Genomic DNA, 20,001 nt, shown 5'->3' on the forward strand with positions numbered 1-20,001 from the left:
AATTTGTTTAGCCCCTACTCGGTGCCAAATGGTGTACTAAGCATTGGATTAGGTACGAGGTAATCAGTTTGGACACAGTTTTTCTTGCCCTTTTGCACACAAGCCTGCTAGCCCTCCCCGACTCCTGCTCCCAAGCAGCACAGCTGAAACCTGTCACTGGTCGTGGGTCATGAGGGGATGGGGTCCTGTATGACCTGAGGGGAGCAGAGTACGCCTGGGTCCTTGCTGCAGTCTCCATGGGGATTAGGGAGGGACTCCTGGGTTCTGCTGGTGGTGTGGAAGAGATTCAGGCAGAAACTCTGCTGGTGGTGTGGAAGAGTTTCAGGCAGAAACTCCTCACCCTGGGCTTCAAGGCTGTCCATCACCTCGCCCCCTCCTACCTCACCTCCCTTCTCTCCTTCTCCAGCCCAGCCCGCACCCTCCTCTCCTCCGCCGCTAATCTCCTCACCGTGCCTCGTTCTCGCCTGTCCCGCCATCGACCCCCAGCCCACGTCATCCCCCGGGCCTGGAATGCCCTCCCTCTGCCCATCCGCCAAGCTAGCTCTCTTCCTCCCTTCAAGGCCCTACTGAGAGCTCACCTCCTCCAGGAGGCCTTCCCAGACTGAACCCCTTCCTTCCTCTCCCCCTCGTCCCCCTCTCCATCTCCCCCATCTTTCCTCCTTCCCTTCCCCACAGCACCTGTATATATGTATATATGTTTGTACATATTTATTACTCTATTTATTTATTTATTTATCTTACTTGTACATATCTATTCTATTTATTTTATTTTGTTAGTATGTTTGGTTTTGTTCTCTGTCTCCCCCTTCTAGACTGTGAGCCCGCTGTTGGGTAGGGACTGTCTCTGTGTGTTGCCGACTTGTACTTCCCAAGCGCTTAGTACAGTGCTCTGCACACAGTAAGCGCTCAATACGATTGATTGATTGATTGATTGATTGGAAGGCTCAGGTTGCCTGCTTCCCCTGCCCTGCCATGTTGGAGGAGAAATTAATGTTGGTCTGTCACGCTGCTCCTCCATCCCCCTTCCCTTCTCCTCTTTTACCTTTCTCTCCCATTCCTTCCCCTCCCCTTTCCTTCTCCTACAATTCCCCCCACCCCCACTTCTCTCCCCCTCACCTTCTTCTAGCCTGCTCTTCTTTCCCCTCCCCTCTGTTTTCCTTCCCCTCTCCTGTTGGCAAGAACAAGAAGTAGCTGCCTGTCATAATGACCTCCTTACATTGCATTATGCACCTGGGGACCTCATCCCATTCACCTGGGGATCCCATAAAACCAAATAACCCCAAAACTCAGGGGAGGTCTGGGGAGTTAATCTAACCCAGCAGACACCAGGCAGGCATTTAATGGTTTGTGTGTGTTGGGGAGGAGGGGACAGAAGGAGTTGGGGAGGTGGTGGGGAGAGAGGGGGAAGGCACTTAAAACCGTGGTCTCTGGGCAAAGTGGGGCTAAAGCATTTAGATGAAGGAAGCAGTGTTATGTATGTTTAAATCATCATCATCATCAATCGTATTTATTGAGCGCTTACTATGTGCAGAGCACTGTACTAAGCGCTTGGGAAGTACAAATTGGCAACATATAGAGACAGTCTCTACCCAACAGTGGGCTCACAGTCTAAAAGGGGGAGACAGAGAACAAAACCAATCATACTAACAAAATAAAATAAATAGAATAGATATGTACAAATAAAATAAATAAATAGAGTAATAAATATGTACAAACATATATACATATATACAGGTGCTGTGGGGAAGGGAAGGAGGTAAGATGGGGGTATGGAGAGGGGGACGAGGGGGAGATCATTATGACACATGCAGTCATACATACCATACCATACCATACATACCATAAATGGTACCATTGGTTCTTTTTAACAACTAACTGTTAGGAAACAATGATTTGTTTGGCTCTTTTGCCATTCCCTGCTCTACTCCAGCTAGTCCTCTACCAGGAGCTTCCTCATTGATCTCCCTGCCCTGATCATCTCCCCACTCCACACTGTCTTGCACTAAGCAACACTAAACAATGTTATCAGGCATCAGTCTTCTCCCATCACTCTCCTGGTAAGAATCCCAATCAAACCACCACTTATTATCCTTTGGTCCCTTTACCTAAATTCCCTTAATTACTACAAGGCCCCTACACTTCCAAAAGTCAAATGGACTTTCTTACCCCTGCTCATGATGCATCTAGTCCCCTACAAGACAAGCATCCATTCTACTGAAGGGTTTTTTTTCCCTCCTCTTCACTAAATTCTGCTCCTCTCCTTCAAAACTCTGCTCAGGACTCACCTCTTCTAGCCTATCCCAGTTTACCTTCAGTCACTTAAATTGCATCTATGTCGCCACCCAGATGGAAGCAATCAATCGATAGTATTTTTTTTAGCACATATTGTATGCAGAGCACTGTTCTAAGCACTTGGGAGAGTACAGTATAGAGTTGGTGAGCATGTTCCCCACCCACAACGAGCTCACCGTCTAGAAGAGTGTGACCTAGTGGAAAGAGCACAGACCTGGATGTCAGAGGGCCTGGGTTCTAATCCCAGCTCTACCACTTGTGTGTTGCGTGACCTTAGGCAGGTCACTCACTTCTCTGTGCTGCGGTTTCCTGTCATGTTCTTCCTCCTACTTAGACTATTTAAACTGAGCCCTGGGTGGGACAGAAATTGTGACCGACCTGATTAATTTGTATCTACTCCAGCTCTTAGCACAATGCTTGATACATAGTAAGGGCTTAACGAATACCATAATCACCCACTATATTAACTCACACTCAGAGATATCTTAACATACTGAAAAAAATGAATATCAAATCAATGGGAATCAATACATGCAACTATCAAGTGTAAAACAGTAGCTCCATCCTAATTCCTAACACTGATTTATTCTTAACCCAATCCAACTCTCTTCCAGCCTATTTACAACTGACTATATTATTCTTTGTTCTGATTCCCCTTTAGATGGTAAATTCTTTGTGGGCTGACACCATTTTCTATGTTCTTTCTAACCCTCTCCTGTACCTCTTACTATGCTCAGCACACACTGATGTTCCAAAAATGTTGATCGACAGACTAGAAATGAATCACATTATGGACTGATGCCAACTGAAGAAATCGCAGGGTGTAATCTCGCTGTTCAAGGTGCAGAAATCATGGCCATGTAAACAGGTCACGGGGCTGACGGTAATCGTAGAAACTTTGGACTCATTGAATGTTGAGTTAACCAAGCTCGGAGCAATTTTCTGCTATGGAGTTTGGAGATTTATTGGACCAAGAGAGGAGAGTTTGACGTGTTTTTGTTTTGTGTTGGTGTTTTGAGTATGTATGGCTGCATGTGTCAAACACTGTCGTTGGTTTAAAAGCAATTTCTGATGCAGTATTATATCCCTCTGGCTCTTTTTGTGCTCCTTTGCTTGCCCAAACCATTCAGGTCTCTTGGCCAACCTCCAACCTCTTTTCTTCTTTTTTCTATTTGCTTTTTATGAACAATTTCTTACCCAGGTAAAATGCTCACCACTTAGCTCAAGCAGAGCCACTTACCAAATAGGCTGCTAATCTCCCGTCATCTGCCTGTACCTCTGATTAAGTAGGATCTTCCATCCGCACTGAAACAAGGAAACCCTGGGCCCAGTGTGCTGCTTTAAAATAAATTGCACAAAAGGCAAGGGGGCTGGAGGATTTTTGAAGAATTTTTATACTCCCAGTTTGCAGACAAGATATACAAGGGTTTTCCAAAGTTGTCAGGAAGCAGCATGGTCTGGGAGTTAGAGGACCTGCTTAACAAGCCTATCCCAATTTATCATCGGTCCCTCAAATCTCATTTTGTCTCCACCTCGATGGAAGCAGCACATGGCCTAATGAAAGAGCACGGGCCTGGCAGTTAAAGGACCTAGGGTCTAATCCCGGCTCTGCCATTTGCTTGCTGTATGACTTGGGCAAGTCATATGACTTCTCTGTTCCTCAGTTTCCTCATCTGCAAAATGAGATTTAAATATCTCTTTTCCCTCCCATTTAGATTGTGAGTCCCATGTGGGACGAGGACTGTACCCAACCCGATTATTTTGCATCTATCCAGTGCTTGGCACATAGTAAGCACTTAGCAAATACTGCAGTCGTTATTATTATTATTACTACCAATAGTAATAATAATAATAATAAATGAGACATTTGTCCCCGAGAGTCTGGATCTTAATGTCCGCTCCTTCACCAGGCTCATTCTGAACTATAAGGTTTCAATTTTTGGAGCCTGGGAGTGCCCGGGGCCAAGATTCCAACACCAACATTTTTCTTCTGCCAGAGGAAAGTTGGGCTGGATCAGGTCCCTGAAGATAAGTTCTGTTTCTCCCTCTGGAGGGTTGAGGACCCTAATATCTGTGCTGATTGTTATTCCTAGCTGGTTTGCTGTGCACCCTGTCAGCATGAATAACTCCAACCACCTGGTGAACAGCGACAATGTGGGCTATGCCTCTTATCTGTTTGAGCAAGAGAAGAACACGGGACAGTTGCCTGGACAGGTAAGAACTTGTCTGATATCAAAGTGGAGTGAGAAGGATAAAACAGGGGTAAAACCTTGCAGTAAAACCTCTTTCAGTTCCTTGTGCTGACATCCTACTTCCTGACACTCTGCATAATGAATTCATGTCCATAAAAACAGGACCATTGTCTCTTCCTTTGTTAGTGTCTGCGCAAGAGAAATGAGAACAAAAGAACTGAGAAACAGCTGGTTAGTCTTTCCCCCAAATATGATTTTGGTGATATTTCTGAGCAAATTCTGCAGGCTCAATTGGTCCTGCCATGGACTGAATGGTCACTTCAGTAAATAGGCCACAGACTGGTGGTTGGTTGGAAATGGTTCTTGAAGCCAAATTGAATTTGCTAGGAACACTTGAAAGATTGACAATTTCTGATTCTCAGGAAAAGGCAGGAGGTTCAGAAGAATTTTTTTAGACATAACTAATCAATCAGTGTTCTTTATTGAACACTTACTGTGTGCAGAGCACTGTACTAAAGGTAGTTGGGAGAGTACAGTACAAAAGAGTACGTCTAGACAAATCCCTGCCCACAAGGAGATTGCAGACTGGAAAAGGAGACAGACATTAAAATATGTTACAGAAGGATCGGCACCTAAGTCTCATGAGGTTGAGGGAGGGGTGAATATCAAAGTGCTTAAAAGAAACAGACCCAAGTACAGAGGTGATGCAGATGCAGGGAAGCCAGAACTTAGTTGGAGAAGGCCTTTGGAGGTGATGCTATTTTAGGAGGACTTTGAAGATGGGGAGAGGTAGACTTTTGGATATGAAGGGGGAGGAATTCCAAGCCAGATGGTATTCACTCATTCAATCATATTTATTGAGTGCTCACCCTTTGCAGGGCACTATGCTAGGTGCTTGGAAAGTACAATGCAGCAATAAAGAGAGACAATCCCTCCTCACTTGTACTCTCCCAAGTGCTTAGTACAGTGCTCTGGACAAAGGAAGCAGTCAATAAGTTTGAGTGATTGATTGAAACAGATGAGATGAAGGTATAGGGAGAAAGTTGGTGTTAGAGGAATGTTGGTTGGGTTGTAATAGATGATCAGGGATGGAGAGTAGGAAGGAGAGAGCTGATTGAGTACTTTAAAGCTGATGTAATATGTCTCTGCCTGATGTGGAGGTGGATTGGCAACCTTTGGAGTTTTTTAAGAGGGAAGACATGGGCTGAACTTTTTTAAAGAAATGATCCAGGCAGCAGAGGGAAATATGGACTGACAAGGGAAGAGACAGGAGGCCGGGAGATCAGTGTAGACGCTAATGCAGTGATCCCATTGTTGGGTAGGGACCGTCTCTATATGTTGCCAACTTGTACTTCCTAAGTGCTTAGTACAGTGCCCTGCACACAGTAAGTGCTCAATAAATACGACTGATTGAATGAATGAATGAATAAATGCAGTGATCAAGGTGGGATACTATGAGTTCTTGGATCAACATGAAAGCAGTTTGGGTGGAGAGGAAGGGGTGGATTCTAGAAATGATAATGATGGCATTTATTAAGTGCTTACTATGTGCAAAGCATTGTTCTAAGTGCTGAGCACTGTTCCAAGCACTGAAATGTTGAGAAGGTACAACCAACAGGCTATGGTGAATGACAGGGTGAATGAGAGAGATGTCAAGGATAATTTCAAGCTTAAGGACTTGTGAGACAGGGAGGATGGTGGTTCTGTCCACAGTGATAAGAAAGTTGTGAGGAGGACAGAGTTTGGATGAGAAGATGAGGAGTTCTGTTTTGGGTATGTTGAGTTTGAGGTGTCAGTGAGGCATCCAAGTAGAGATGTCTTGAAGGCAAGAGAAAATGTGAGACAGCAGAGAAGGAGAGAAGATAGGGATGGAAAAGTAAATTTGAGAATCATCTGCATAGAGATGACGGTGGAAGCCATGGGAGTGAATGAGTTCTCCAAAGGAGAATGCTTAGTACAATGATTGGCAATTGTTTAATAATAGTAGTAAGCACTTAATAAATACCACAGTTATTAAAGGGGTGGATGTAGCTGGAGAATAAAAGGGGACCCAGATCTGAGGCTTGAGGGACTCCCAAATTAGACATGGGAGGCAGAAGAGGAATACGTGAAAAGCACTGAGAAGGAGTGGCCAGAGAGGTAGAAAGAGAAGCAGTAGATTACAGTAACAGTGAAGCCAAGGTTAAGTAATGTTTCCAGGAGAAGGGGATGCTCCACAGTGTTGAAGGCAGTTGAAGGTTGAAGAAGATTAGGATGGAGTAGAGGTCGTTGGATTTGGCAGGAAAGAGATCATTAGTGACCACAGAGAAGACAGTTTCTGTGGAATGGAGGATGCTAGAGTTCAAGGGGTCAAGGAGAGGATTACAGGAGAGAAGCGAAGGCAGTGGTTGTAAACAATACTGTGACATCTCTGGGCAGAGAAGCAGCATGGCTCAGTAGAAAGAGTACGGGCTTGGGAGTCTGAGGTCATGGATTTGAATCCCGGCTCTGCCACTTGTCTGCTGTGTGACTTTGGGCAAGTCACTTAACTTCTCTGTGCCTCAGTTACCTCATCTGGGAAATGGAGATTAAGACTGTGAGCCCCATGTGGGACAACCTAATCACCCTGTATCCCCCCAATGCTTAGAACAGTGCTTTGCACATAGTAAGCACTTAATAAATACCATCATCATCATCATTATTATTATTATTATCAGCTGGATCTCTTTCTAGGCAGAACAAAATGAAGACAGTTTGACACACTTTGAGTGTGAGGTGTATTGGGTGACAGAACAAGCCAGAAGAAGTCAGTGTTGGACAGTTAATGTTTCCTGTCTGCCTCTTCTCAGGTGGCAACTCAGTTGCCAACTCAGACACACCATTGGAATATTCCATCGTATCGTATTTATTAAGTGCTTACTGTGTGCAAAGCACTGTACTAAGTGCTTGGCAGAGTACAATATAACAACAAACTGACACATTTCTGCCCACAACGAGCTCACAGTCTAGAGGGGGAGGCAGACATTAACATAAATAAACAAATGGATAAATAGATAAATAAATAAATAAATTACAGATTTTTATAGATATATACCTATGTGCTGTGGGGATAGGAGGGAGGATAAATGAAGGGGCAGAGGAGTAGAGTGTCAATCCCCACAGCAATGGCAAGAGTCAGAGGAAATCCAAAACATATTTAGAGTAACCTTTTTCAACAGGGAGCAGGAGAAAGGAAAGGGCCAGAGAATGCTTGAAACTACAACCCCATAATCTACTTGAGGGCAGGGATTGAAGTCCAGTTACTCTATTGAACTCTCCCAAGCACTTAGTACAGTACTCTGCACACCATAAATGCTCCACAAATACCACTGATTGATTGACTCACAAGAGTTCTGTGCATCTTTCAGCATATATTTACATATCAACAGTTATCTTTTAATATGTCAACACAATCCATTCACATCTCAACATTCACGTATTTACTCATAAGGATCCAAAGATCTTTCTGATTAGGTGTGTTTCTTCTCTCTCACCTGAAAGGACTTTCATTCAGTCCCACAAGTTCTTGGGAGAATGAAGTACAATGGAGGTGATAGACATGATTCCTGTTCACAAGAGGCACAAACATTAAAATAAATGACAGATAAGGGAAATGGGAGGGTATAAGGATATGTACATAAGTGCTTTGGGACTGGGGGGTTAGATGAATATCAAGTGCTTAAGGGGTACAGAAAAGAGGGCAAATAGGGGAAAGGAGGGCGTAGACAGGAAATACCTCTTGGAAGAGATGTGATTATAATAGGTCATTGCCAGAGGAGCCCTGGAGTTGTCCGTGTGACTTGTCAGTACTTGGTCTTTGGAGGGGCAAGACAGCCTGCTCAACTCTGAATTGTACTTTCCAAGCTGTTAATACAGTGCTCTGCACATGGTAAGCACTCAATAAATACAACTGAATGAATGAATGAACTCCAGGGATGAAAGCCATGGATCAGCTGATCCTTCCACCCTGCTGCTGCGAAAGGACTGGACTTCTTTGCTGTGGGCACACATCCCACCTCCTTGTGGGAAGAGATCATAATTTATCAACTCTGTTTCACTCTCCAAAATGCTTACTACAGTGCACTACATGCACTAAATGCTCAGTACATTCCATGTATTGATTCATCATCATCATCAGTATTCACTGATTGCTTTCTACATGCAGAGAACTGTACTAAGTACTTGAGAGAGTGTACTACATATGGCCTAATGGATAAAGCACAGTCCTGGGAGTCAGAAGGTCATGGGTTCTAATCCTGGCTCTGCCACTTGTCTGCTATGTGGCTTTGGGCAAGTCACCTCACTTCTCTGTGCCTCAGTTATCTCATCTATAAAATGGGGATTAAGACTGTGAGCCCCATGTGGGACGGGGACTGTGTCCAACCTGATTTGCTTGTATCCATCTGAGTGCTTAGTACAGTGTCTGGCACATAATAAGCGCTTAATCAATCAATCAATCAATCATATTTATTGAGCGCTTACTATGTGCAGAGCACTGTACTAAGCGCTTGGGAAGTACAAATTGGCAACACATAGAGACAGTCCCTACCCAACAGTGGGCTCACAGTCTAAAAGGGGGAGACAGAGAACAGAACCAAACATACCAACAAAATAAAATAAATAGGATAGAAATGTACAAGTAAAATAAATAAATAAATAAATAAATAGAGTAATAAATATGTACAACCATATATACATATATACAGGTGCTGTGGGGAAGGGAAGGAGGTAAGATGGGGGGATGGAGAGGGGGACGAGGGGGAGAGGAAGGAAGGGGCTCAGTCTGGGAAGGCCTCCTGGAGGAGGTGAGCTCTCAGCAGGGCCTTGAAGGGAGGAAGAGAGCTAGCTTGGCGGATGGGCAGAGGGAGGGCATTCCAGGCCCGGGGGATGACGTGGGCCGGGGGTCGATGGCGGGACAGGCGTGAACGAGGTACAGTGAGGAGATTAGCGGTGGAGGAGCTTAACACATGCCACAATTGTTATTAACAGAGTTTGTAGTCCCATTGATTGATTGATTGATGAGAGAGACCTGCCTGAAATTGAAGAATGTCCAAGCCAGTAGGAGGTTTATATATTGCCTTCAGTTTGGGCAATTTCAGAAATGGTATCTTCCATGGAACATTTCACATCTTTCTTTTATTGTCTCCCAGTGATCTCAAGTGGAACACCAGAGCGGATTTGAGGCCTGCATTTTAATGGAGCTAATTACAATAAGACCTAAAAGCCTAATTGCATTTTTCTTTTGGCAGGGACCATTTGTGGCTGCTTTTGCCTCATCGAACCTTGGAGACGTGTCACCCAATACTAAAGGTCCACACTGTATCAACACAGGAGAATCATGTGATAATCCCAACAATTTCTGTCCAGTTGGGGGGGTAGGTAATGGCTCATGCTGGAAGTAATATTTGAATTATGTATGTTAACTCAGAGGAAGTGCAGATCTCGTTCCATAATTTCTTCCCCACTGATAGCATGTGGTCATTGTCCAAATCAACCATTGGATGAAACAGTCTTTCCAGTTTATGCAGTAAAAATGGCCTTTCTGATGCACTATATCTCATCTGATAATTATCCTCTTTGGTGAAAATTTGGTCCCGTACTCAGTCATTCAGTCCATCGTATTTATTGAATGCTTACTGTGCTCGAGGCACTGTACTAAGTGCTGTAAACCCACAATGAGCTTACAGTCTAGAGGGGGAGGCAGACATTAATATAAATAAATAAAATTACAGGTATGAACATAAGTGCTGTGGGGCAGAGGACGGGGGGATGAATAAATGGAGCAGGTCAAGGAAGTGCAGAAGGGAGTGGGAGAAGAGGAATGGATGGCTTAGTTAGGGAAGACCTCTAGCAGGAAATGGCCTTCAATAAGGCTTGGAAGTGGGGGATAGTAATCGTCTGTCGGACATGAAGAGGGAAGGTGGTCAAGGCCAGAGACAGGATATGGGCACGAGGTTGTCAGCGAGATAGACAAGACTGAGATACAGTGAGAAGATTGGCAATCTCAGGAATCCAAACACCTGTTATTCCCCAACCTAAAATAATGTTTCGTTTCCACTGGGTTGTTTAATAATCTAACCTTGTTCTTCTACTACAATGGAGCTTGTGGTCTGTGAGTTAAGGAAAAATTTCTGATAGTGAACAAGAAAGACTTGGGTATTAGTCAAAAATTGCTACTGACAAATTATGAATGGAGTTATTTGCCTTTACCAAGTATTAAGTGCATCCTTTCATCCTGCAAAATACTTGCCAGAAGGAGGACTTATACATTTCATTAATAGTGGTTTTGGTCTTTTGCTTTCTGCTAGCCTGACATGTGTATGGCTGCAGGCCCTGGGAAGGATATGTTTCACAGCACACAGATTATAGGACAATCCATCTATGAGAGAGCAAAGGTAAGTTATTTCACCACTTCATTTCAATCCTTCAAAACTAAGTGCTGGAAAACACACTTGGATTTTCATCTGGCCAAGGTCTGGTGGGTAGGAGTTTGCAAAAATCATTTCAGGACACCATTCAATATTTATTCATTTTGAATTACAACCAATTTTTGATAAAGATAACAAAAAGAGAAGGGCACAGTCTCCTTTCAGCTTTACTTTCTCAATCAGGTATTGCTCTTGATATTTTCATCTCATAGGATACCTTTTTCAGCTAAAATGTTTCATTAGATGAGACGAATAATGGGGTTTGTCTTCTCTTAGTTTCTTCTTCTGGAGTAACTGGGAACGTCATCTAAGTGAACAGCCTCTTGTTTCCAGTGGAGGATTGGGCATTATGGGAAATCAAAGCTGAAATTAAACTGCTTCTTTTTTTTTTTATTCAATTCCTTCTCTAGCTCTCTTGCTCCAGTTGAGACCAGAGCTGGAACAGAGAACGGATAACCCCAGCCAGCAACAGTGCTGCAATCTTCTTTTTAATTACTATTGAGTGTTTTAGGTTGGCTTACTCTAAATTGGCATCAATTTGTAAGCTAATAGATATGGGAGTTCAGTTTTCACTGTGCACAGATGTCATTTATGGGGGAAAGACGTTTCCCATGGGAATGTGGAGAAGATCCGGCATTAGACAGACACATTACTGTACGAACAATGCCTCCTTATCCGAAGCTGTGTTTCTCTTTGTGTTTCCATCTACTACTGGATGTGCTTGCCTTGTAGGAATTGTATTCTTCAGCTTCTCAAGAGGTGACTGGGTCCCTATCTTCAGCCCACCAGTGGGTGAACATGTCAAATATCACCATTCAACTCAATTCTACACATACCGTGAGTGCCACTGGGGTTCTTATCAAAAGTAATCATCGTGTACTCATCAACATAGATATTGTGCTAGGGGCTGCGCAGATGAGCTAGACTAGACTGTGAGCCCACTGTGGGGTAAGGACCATCTCTATATGTTGCCAACTTGTACTTCCCAAGCGCTTAGTACAGTGCATTGCACACAGTAAGCACTCAATAAATACGATTGAATGAATGAGTGAGCTGAGATGGGGTCCCTCTTCTCCAGAGCTCAGCATGTAAAACAAATACCACTGATGCAGAGGGATGTATAAAGACCAGAAGATAAATATGGAACTAATTCCTGAATGACATAAACAAGGCTTTTACCTTATATACAATTAAATGGTTAGGTGCATTTTATTGGATAGTGAGTGAAAAGCAGTGTGGCCTAGAGGAAAGACCACAGAAATCAGGAGGCCCGGGTTCTAAACTCAGCTCTTTCACTGATCAGTTGTATGACCTTAAGATGTGTTTCTTAATCTCTCTTTAGCGCAGGTTTCTCCTCTGTATAATGGAAATAAGATTCCTACTTTCCTTTCCTCTTTGAAAGCGAGCCCCATGTGGGACAGGGACTGTGTCCAATCTCATTATCTAGATTTACCTAACAGTTTATCACAGTGCCTTGGCACAAAGGAAGTCATTAATAAATACCTAAAATTATTAATTATAAGAATTATATGAAACAGGGTGGGCCATGTTGAGGTCATGACTTTTCTTCCATTTAGGGAAAATTTCTTGGAGGAAGTATTATTTAGGAAAGGTGAGAGCTTGGGAAACTGGGGCTAACAGGAACTTTCCCAGATTGAGGGGTGTCTTGAGAGAAAGACACTCCTATATTGCCTCTGTTTGGTGTTGGTCATAGGTACTGATTCTTGATGTAGTTCATCCAATTATGATTTATGGTGGGGTTGGTGGGAAATCCCATCTATTGTTCACCTATTCATCAAGGGCTCAAGGCCTAGGACAAGGAGCAAAATATGAAAGTGAACAAAAGGCAGGACCCCCCACCCTGTAGATCATAACTATATGAAGTACTTCAACGACCAAGACCCAGAACTGTCCCCTGATTTAGCAAATACAGAATCTGTGTGAGAAGCAGCATGGTCTACTGGATAAAGCACAGGCCTGGGAATCAAAAGCAATTGGGTTCTAATCCTGACTCCTCCACTTGTCTACTGTGTGACCTTGGACAAGTCACTTGATGTCTCAGTGACTCAGTTCCCTTATCTGTAAAATGCCGATTGAGACCGTGAGCCCCAGGTGGATCGAGGACTGTGTCCAACCTGTTAAACTTTTATCTGCCCCAGCAATTAGTACAGTACTTGGCATGTAGTAAGCGCTTAACAAATTCCATGAAAAAAAATCAGCACCTAGAACAGGGAAATTGACAAATCAGGAGCTGGAGACTGGTTAAGCATTCAGAAGACTCATGTAGAGCTCTAAGATGACAATCGGTAGCAAATGTTAAAATAGGGATTGGCTCACTGAAGTCTTCCTGGAACATAATCTGTTTTCAGTCACACTTTCCTTCCCCTTTTAACCATCCCTTCCTCAGGCAAGAACCTGCAAAGCAGCTCTGGGCTATAGCTTTGCTGCTGGCACTATGGATGGAGTTGGGGGACTCAATTTCACCCAGGGTGAGTATGAAAGTCAAATCTGTAGATTCTAAAGATCCTGTGGATCCAGTATTCGTGGGTGCAAATGGGACTTGGACACAGTTACTAAAATGTATATTTTTATGATTCCACTGAGGATGGGTGAGAACAGACTGTAGCTAATCTGGGGAGAGATGGGATCTTGAGATGGAAGAATATCTGGCCCCTTCATCTGCTCTGAAAAGTCACATGACACATGCCATTTGGGGGATGGGCTACGGAGATAGGGGATATGGCTGCGTATCCTAGAAATTCTGCCATAAATGGAGCGGAGAGTCAGTGGAGAGGAATGAACAGGCAGGGGTGACAGCAGAACTGCTCCTTAAATTTGACCTCCTGCAGTGCTTGGCAGTCAGGTTGAACAGCAAGGGCAGAGACTTTCTCCTTCTGACTAGCTTTTTCTCCCAGCACTAGGCCTCAACAGGATTCTTGAGGGAGGTCTGATCGTTTCCTTTCAGGATGCATTTTTCAATGTTTCATGGGGCGTGAAGTAATTCCTACAGCTCCACTATTGAGGATGGGATCAGACCCAACCCAGATTGGTCAAAAGGGAATGATCTTGTCAGATGCCTGTTAAGGTATAAAAGATGGTTGTCCTTCACAGGAGAGATGGAAGGGGATCCTTTTTGGGACACCATTCGGGACCAACTTCTGGGAGAACCGTCCAATGAAACTAAAGAATGCCACAAGCCCAAGCCCATCCTGTTGAGCACAGGCGAGGTACAGTACTCTGATGCCCAGGTTGGGAGGCAGGGTTGCCACTGTTCACAATCAGGTTGACAAGCGATGATTTTCATTTCTGGATTTTTGAAGAAGCCTGATCAGGTGACTGGGTTTAGCAGGAGTCCCCACTATCCCTCCTCTCCACTTAAGAACAGCTCCTAGGAATACCTTTTATCTCCAGGGAACTAGACTTCCTGGCAGATTTTTTGGGCTTACTTGTAATTCACCCCCAAAATTCCACACCTTCACTATTCATTCATTCAATCGTATTTATTGAACGTGTACTGCGTGCAGAGCATTATATTCTTCAACTATTAGAAGATAGAATAAACATTCCCAAATTGGTCCTCTTTATCAATAAGTAACACTTAGATGAGATTTGTTCTTGTGACAGCACACTGTTTTTGTGGTTGGGTGGAATTCAGCAAGGTGTGATAGATTTGAAAGTTCAGCTGAATCCACTTGCACCAGCAATGGTCATTAACTCATTTGAGCTGCAGCTGTGTTATGTCCCTAGGTCTGGAAATGAGTTATTTCATTGAGGTTCCATTCTAAGAAAATGGGCAGGACTGTCCAGAGGCTGGATCTCCAGGATCCTCTCTCCTTCCCTGTTCCATGGGGCCAGAGGCCCTCTAAATTCCCTGCTGGACTCAAGGGGAATGTTGGAGAAAAGGGCAGGATATCACAGGATAGACTGTGATCTCGTTGTGGGCAGAATTGATTGTGTCTACCAACAACCGACTTTGTATTGTACTCTCCCAAGAGCTTAATACAGTGCTCTGCACACAGTAAACGTTCAGTAGATACAAATGATTGATAATTGGTTGAAAGATCTGTGGAGTGAAGGAGAGGTCCAGATCTGCCACTTTTTATGTCTGGAATCCCCCCGATAGACATTAACACACTTAGAATAAGGAAAGATGTCCTTCAGTGAACAAGAAAAGGCTTTAAGGCTTGAGGATTTGTCAAAATTACTGCTGAATAATGTAGTCCCTCTCTGGTCCGCACATAGTAATCAGTGAGGAGGCTGGGCTTGTGGCCTCTCTTTGGTTTGAAATAGAACATGTTCAGATTCTTTAAATACTTTAAATCTTCCATCAGAGAGTCCCTAGGGCTCCTAGCTTATGGTGGTACCCTGTCTATCGATTCCTGTGTAGGTTGTAATGTCGTATGTATCCTTCTAGACTGTGAGCTTGTTGTGGGCAGGGAATGTGTCTACCAACTCAGTTGCATTGTGTTGTCCCAAATGTCTAGTACAGTGCTCAGCACACAGTAAGTTCTCAATAAATATGATTGATTGATCTGCCGTATGTGATGCACTTATATGGTGTGAACTGGGTGTTTGTAGCCTGTGTCAAATGGCAAGGCAGGATCACAACAACAAAATCATACAACAGAGTCAGTCTCCAAGCGATGAAGCTATGCTCACCTCAACACAGTTGTACTGGTTGGGACATCTGAGGAGAATGGCTAAAAGAAGGATAATCAAACAGCTGCTTTATGACCTGCTGAAATCGTGACACTGAAAGCAAAAAGGACAGAGAAAACACTTTAAAGATGAAGACGATCATCATCTTTATCATTGTCATCATCATCAATGGTATTTATTGAGCACTTACTGTGTGCAGAATATTGTATTCAGTTCTTGGGAAAGTACAGTACAACAGAGTTAGTGGATGTGTTCCCTACCCATAGCTTGTAGCATTTTAGCCCCAAACTGGGATTTGAAGGCCTTGGACAGGTTGTATTGTGCCCTGCAACCAAGAAAATAGCAGTTATTTTTAAGCAAAAACTTCATAAGTTTCATACGAAAATAATTCCAGGAGATGCAAGCATCAAATAATAATTGTGGTATTTGTTAAGCACTTACTATGTGTCAGGCACGGAAGATACAAGATAATCAGGTCAAACATAGTCTCAGTCCCATGTATTGCTCACAGTCTTAATCCCCATTTTACAGATGAGGTAACTGAGGCCAAAGAAAGTAAGTGACTTGCCTGAAGTCACACAACAGACAAGTGGTGGAACTGGAATTAGAGCCCAGGTCCTCCGATTCCCAAGCCTGTGTTCTTCCCAAATGTCAGTCCATGTCATTCAAAGTCTTTGCGTAAAGTGTGATCAGAACCGTGGCTTCCTAATTAGTCTCTTGAGCCCCCCCCCGCCACCCCCGATATGTATAGGTGAATTTCAGCATCAGTGGCAACATCGTCTAGGCTAAAGGACAAATATGTGTATATGCAAATATATGTATATATGTATATTATATATATATAGGCCTACTCTTTGGAACTTTGGATTCAGTAAATTACATTTTTTCTCACATGAGGGCAAATCTGCAAAGTACTGGAATTCAGAAGTGACATAAGAGCCCTAAGGCTCCAGTTTTGCTTAATACCTATGGCTTGGAATTTGAAATTAGTTTAATTCTATTCTTTATCCATGCTGGGAACAAAGGAGAGTGGATTGACTAAGCAGCAGCTGAACGGTGATCAGCAATCAATCAAACAATTGTATGTATTAAGCGCTTATTATGTGTAGAGCACTGTACTAAGTCCTTGAGGGAGTACAATATAACAGAGTTGGTAGACGTGCTCCCTTCCCACAGTGGATTTACAGGCTTAAGCAATGAAACACAAACAAACAGGGAAGGGCTGTAAAGACTCAGTGAATCACAATCTCAAACTATGGTTAGGCAATAGATTTTGGAGAGATAATTGAGCAGATTAACTGACCTTGTTTGGAGCAATCCAGAAAAGTTAGCTGGGGAGACTGTTCTAATGTCATATGCTCTAGGACCCATTGATGTCATACATCACATGGGAGTCTCTGAATAGCCCTGAACCCAAGGGGGGGCTAAATACAGCCCTGCCATCTAGGCAGACATATTGTTCAGTGAAGCAAAAATAAAGAGGTATACAATCATATCACCAAGGGCCAGCAGGACATGACGCTAATAATGCCAACAATCTTCAGATCAAACTGAAGGTCTACAGAACAATTGTAGTGCCAGACCTTCTATTCAACTGTAAGATCTGCTCTTATCCCAGTAATTTCAGGGAATATGATGTGTCTGTTGTTGAATTGTACTCTCCCAAGGGATTAGTACAATGCTCTGCATACAGCAAGCTCTCAATAGATATGATTGAATGAATGAATGAATGAACCAGGCTCTAGAGCTGTTCCCATTGTGCCTTGTCAAAATGACATTCATCCTTTTACACCTCTTTGGGTGGAACAGGTGATAGATTGGATGACAACAGGATGTTCAAGCAGTTGCTACAATGATCTGAAGGTGGGAAACCCTAAACTATGACAAAAGAATTATTTTAAAGATATAACAAGGCTAAACCACCAATCATGTGGCATAGCTGGGGACAGCTAGATGGCAATGGCAGCAGACTGATTTGACAGGCAATTAAAAATTGGGTGACTTTCGTAGAGCAGAGACTTCAGGAAGATTTCAGCACAAAAATAGAGAAATGAAAACAAATGTGACATTAAAGCAAGAGTGAAAAGGATCGTTGGTTACACATTTATCTTATCAGCTGCCCTAGCACACCTTAATAAAATCTCATCATCATTAGTGCCATCTTTGAACTCTGCCTACAAAGATGCAGATATATTCATTTATGACTGTGGACTTGGAAAAGGGTGTGAGTGCTGTTTTAACAGTAAATTAGGATCTCTAAACAGTAATGTGTGATTGAAATGTTGTCTGTTGGATTGGAAATGAGCGGGTGGATTTTGGCAATGATAATGGCAGTCCCCTATCAGAAGGCCAGGACTGAGAACTTGTGTGGAAAACTTGATATAGGGAAGTAGCGTGACCTAGTGGAAATAGCAACAGCCTGGGAGTCAGAGGACCTGGGTTCTAATTCCAGCTTTGCCACATGTCTAATGGGTGACCTTGGGCAAGTCACTTAACTTTGCTCTCCCTCAGTGACCTCATCTGTAAAATGGGGATTAAGACTGCATGCTCCATGTGGGACATGGACTGTGTCCAACCTGATTAGCTTTTATCTCTCCCAGTGCTTATTAAAGTGCCCGGCACATTGTAAGCACTTAACAAATGAAATATATATATGGAGAGAGATATAGTTAAAGAGATATATCGATACTGAGATATATACCTATATCCATCCTCTATATCTATGGTCTTGTCATGCTGTTGAGTCATCTCCGACCCATAGCAACTGCATGGATACATAATAATAATTATTATTACTATGGTATTTGTTAAGCACTTACTATGTGCCAAGCACGGTTCTAAGCGCTGGGGTAGATACAAAGTAATCAGGTTGTCCCATGTGGGGCTCACAGTCTTAATCCCCATTTTACAGATGAGGTAACTGGGGCACAGAGAAGTTAAGTGGCTTGCCCAAGGTCAAAAAGCAGACAAGTGCATCTCTCCCAGAATGCCCTACTTTCAGGTACAATTGTTCGGGTAGTGTATTCATTGAGTTTTCTTAGTAGAAACACAGAATTGGTTTACCATTGCCTTTTTCCACGCAGTAAATTTAAGTATCTGACATCAACTCTCTCTCTTGCTGCTGCTGCCTAGCACACGTGAATTTTGACTTGTAACAGATTGCTTTCCACTCCCTAACCACTGCCCAAACTAGGAATGAAATGGGTATGCCTCTGCTTGACTCTCCCTCATGTAAAGTGCTGGAAACTCTCTACGTGAGAACCTGAGAGGGGATATGTACATATATATTTAGAGAGAGAGAGAGAGAGAGAAAGAAAGAAAAAGAAGCAGCATGGCCTGGGAGTCAGAAGGTCATGGGTTCTAATTCTGACTCCACTACTTGTCTGCTGTATGGCCTTGGGCAAGTCACATCACTTCTTTGTGCCTCAGTTGCCTCATTTATAAAATGGGGGTTAGGACTGTGGGGCCTGTGTGGGACAGGGACGGTGTCCAACCCCATTTGCTTGTATCTACACCAGTGCTTAATACAGTGCCTGGCACAAAGTAAGCACTTAGCCAATACCAGAATTATTTTATATAATAATAATAATAATGGTATTTGTTAAGTGCTTACTATGTGCAAAGCATTGTTCTAAGCATTGGGGGGAAACAAGGTGATCAGGTTGTTCCACATGGGGCTCACAATCTTAATCCCCATTTTACAGATGAGGTAACTGAGGCACAGAGAAGTTAAGTGACTTGCCCAAAGTCACATAGCTGACAATTGGCAGAGTTGGGATTTGAACCCATGAACTCTTACTCCAAAGCCTGTGCTCTTTCCGCTGAGCCATACTGCTTCTTAATCTCTCTTTATCTCTCTCTCTATATATAAATATATATACAGAGAGAATTTATGAATAGGAAGTTGGGAAAAGGGAGAATCAATCAAACAATCGTATTTATTGAGTACTTTCCATGTGCAGAGCACTAAGCTCTTGAAGGAGAGAGTGGAGGGACTTAGGATGGGGGGAAGAGGTGGAAGGAAGTGAGCTGAAAGGGGTCAATGATGAGAGAGAAAGAAGAAGTGGAGCCTAATACTGCCAGGAGCATCTTGCTCTAAAGCAGATTTGCAACTGCAGTGGGTTTATGGTGTGCTGTAGTGGTCTATGGTGAGAGAGGCTTTTGCTCGGGATCTGATTTTGCTAAATCCTGGCATCATCAATCATCATCAATCGTATTTATTGAGCACTTACTATGTGCAGAGCACTATACTAAGCGCTTGGGAAGTACAAATTGGCAACATATAGAGACAGTCCCTACCCAACAGTGGGCTCACAGTCTAACAGTGGGCTCACAGTGGCATTGGTATCAGATGCTGCTGACTGCATGGCTTTGATGTGTAAGGCTGCTGGAGGCTACAGGACGCAGAGAGA

General features: G+C 43.3%; 1 protein-coding gene across 3 annotated transcripts in view; it reads left to right on the top strand.

Annotated features, from left to right (window-relative positions):
• Window positions 1–20,001, top strand: part of LOC119925532 (putative neutral ceramidase C) — a 79,870-nt gene that overhangs the window by 40,628 nt on the left and 19,241 nt on the right. For all 3 annotated transcript variants that reach the window (XM_038743800.1, XM_038743801.1, XM_038743799.1), the window contains 6 exons: window positions 4,386–4,506; window positions 9,752–9,877; window positions 10,811–10,897; window positions 11,663–11,767; window positions 13,338–13,419; window positions 14,042–14,157. In XM_038743800.1, coding sequence (XP_038599728.1) covers window positions 4,386–4,506; window positions 9,752–9,877; window positions 10,811–10,897; window positions 11,663–11,767; window positions 13,338–13,419; window positions 14,042–14,157 — 637 coding nt within the window. The remainder of the gene's footprint in view (window positions 1–4,385; window positions 4,507–9,751; window positions 9,878–10,810; window positions 10,898–11,662; window positions 11,768–13,337; window positions 13,420–14,041; window positions 14,158–20,001) is intronic.

Source organism: Tachyglossus aculeatus, chromosome 3 (genome assembly GCF_015852505.1).
Source record: "Tachyglossus aculeatus isolate mTacAcu1 chromosome 3, mTacAcu1.pri, whole genome shotgun sequence".
Classification (NCBI taxonomy): Eukaryota; Metazoa; Chordata; class Mammalia; order Monotremata; family Tachyglossidae; genus Tachyglossus; species Tachyglossus aculeatus.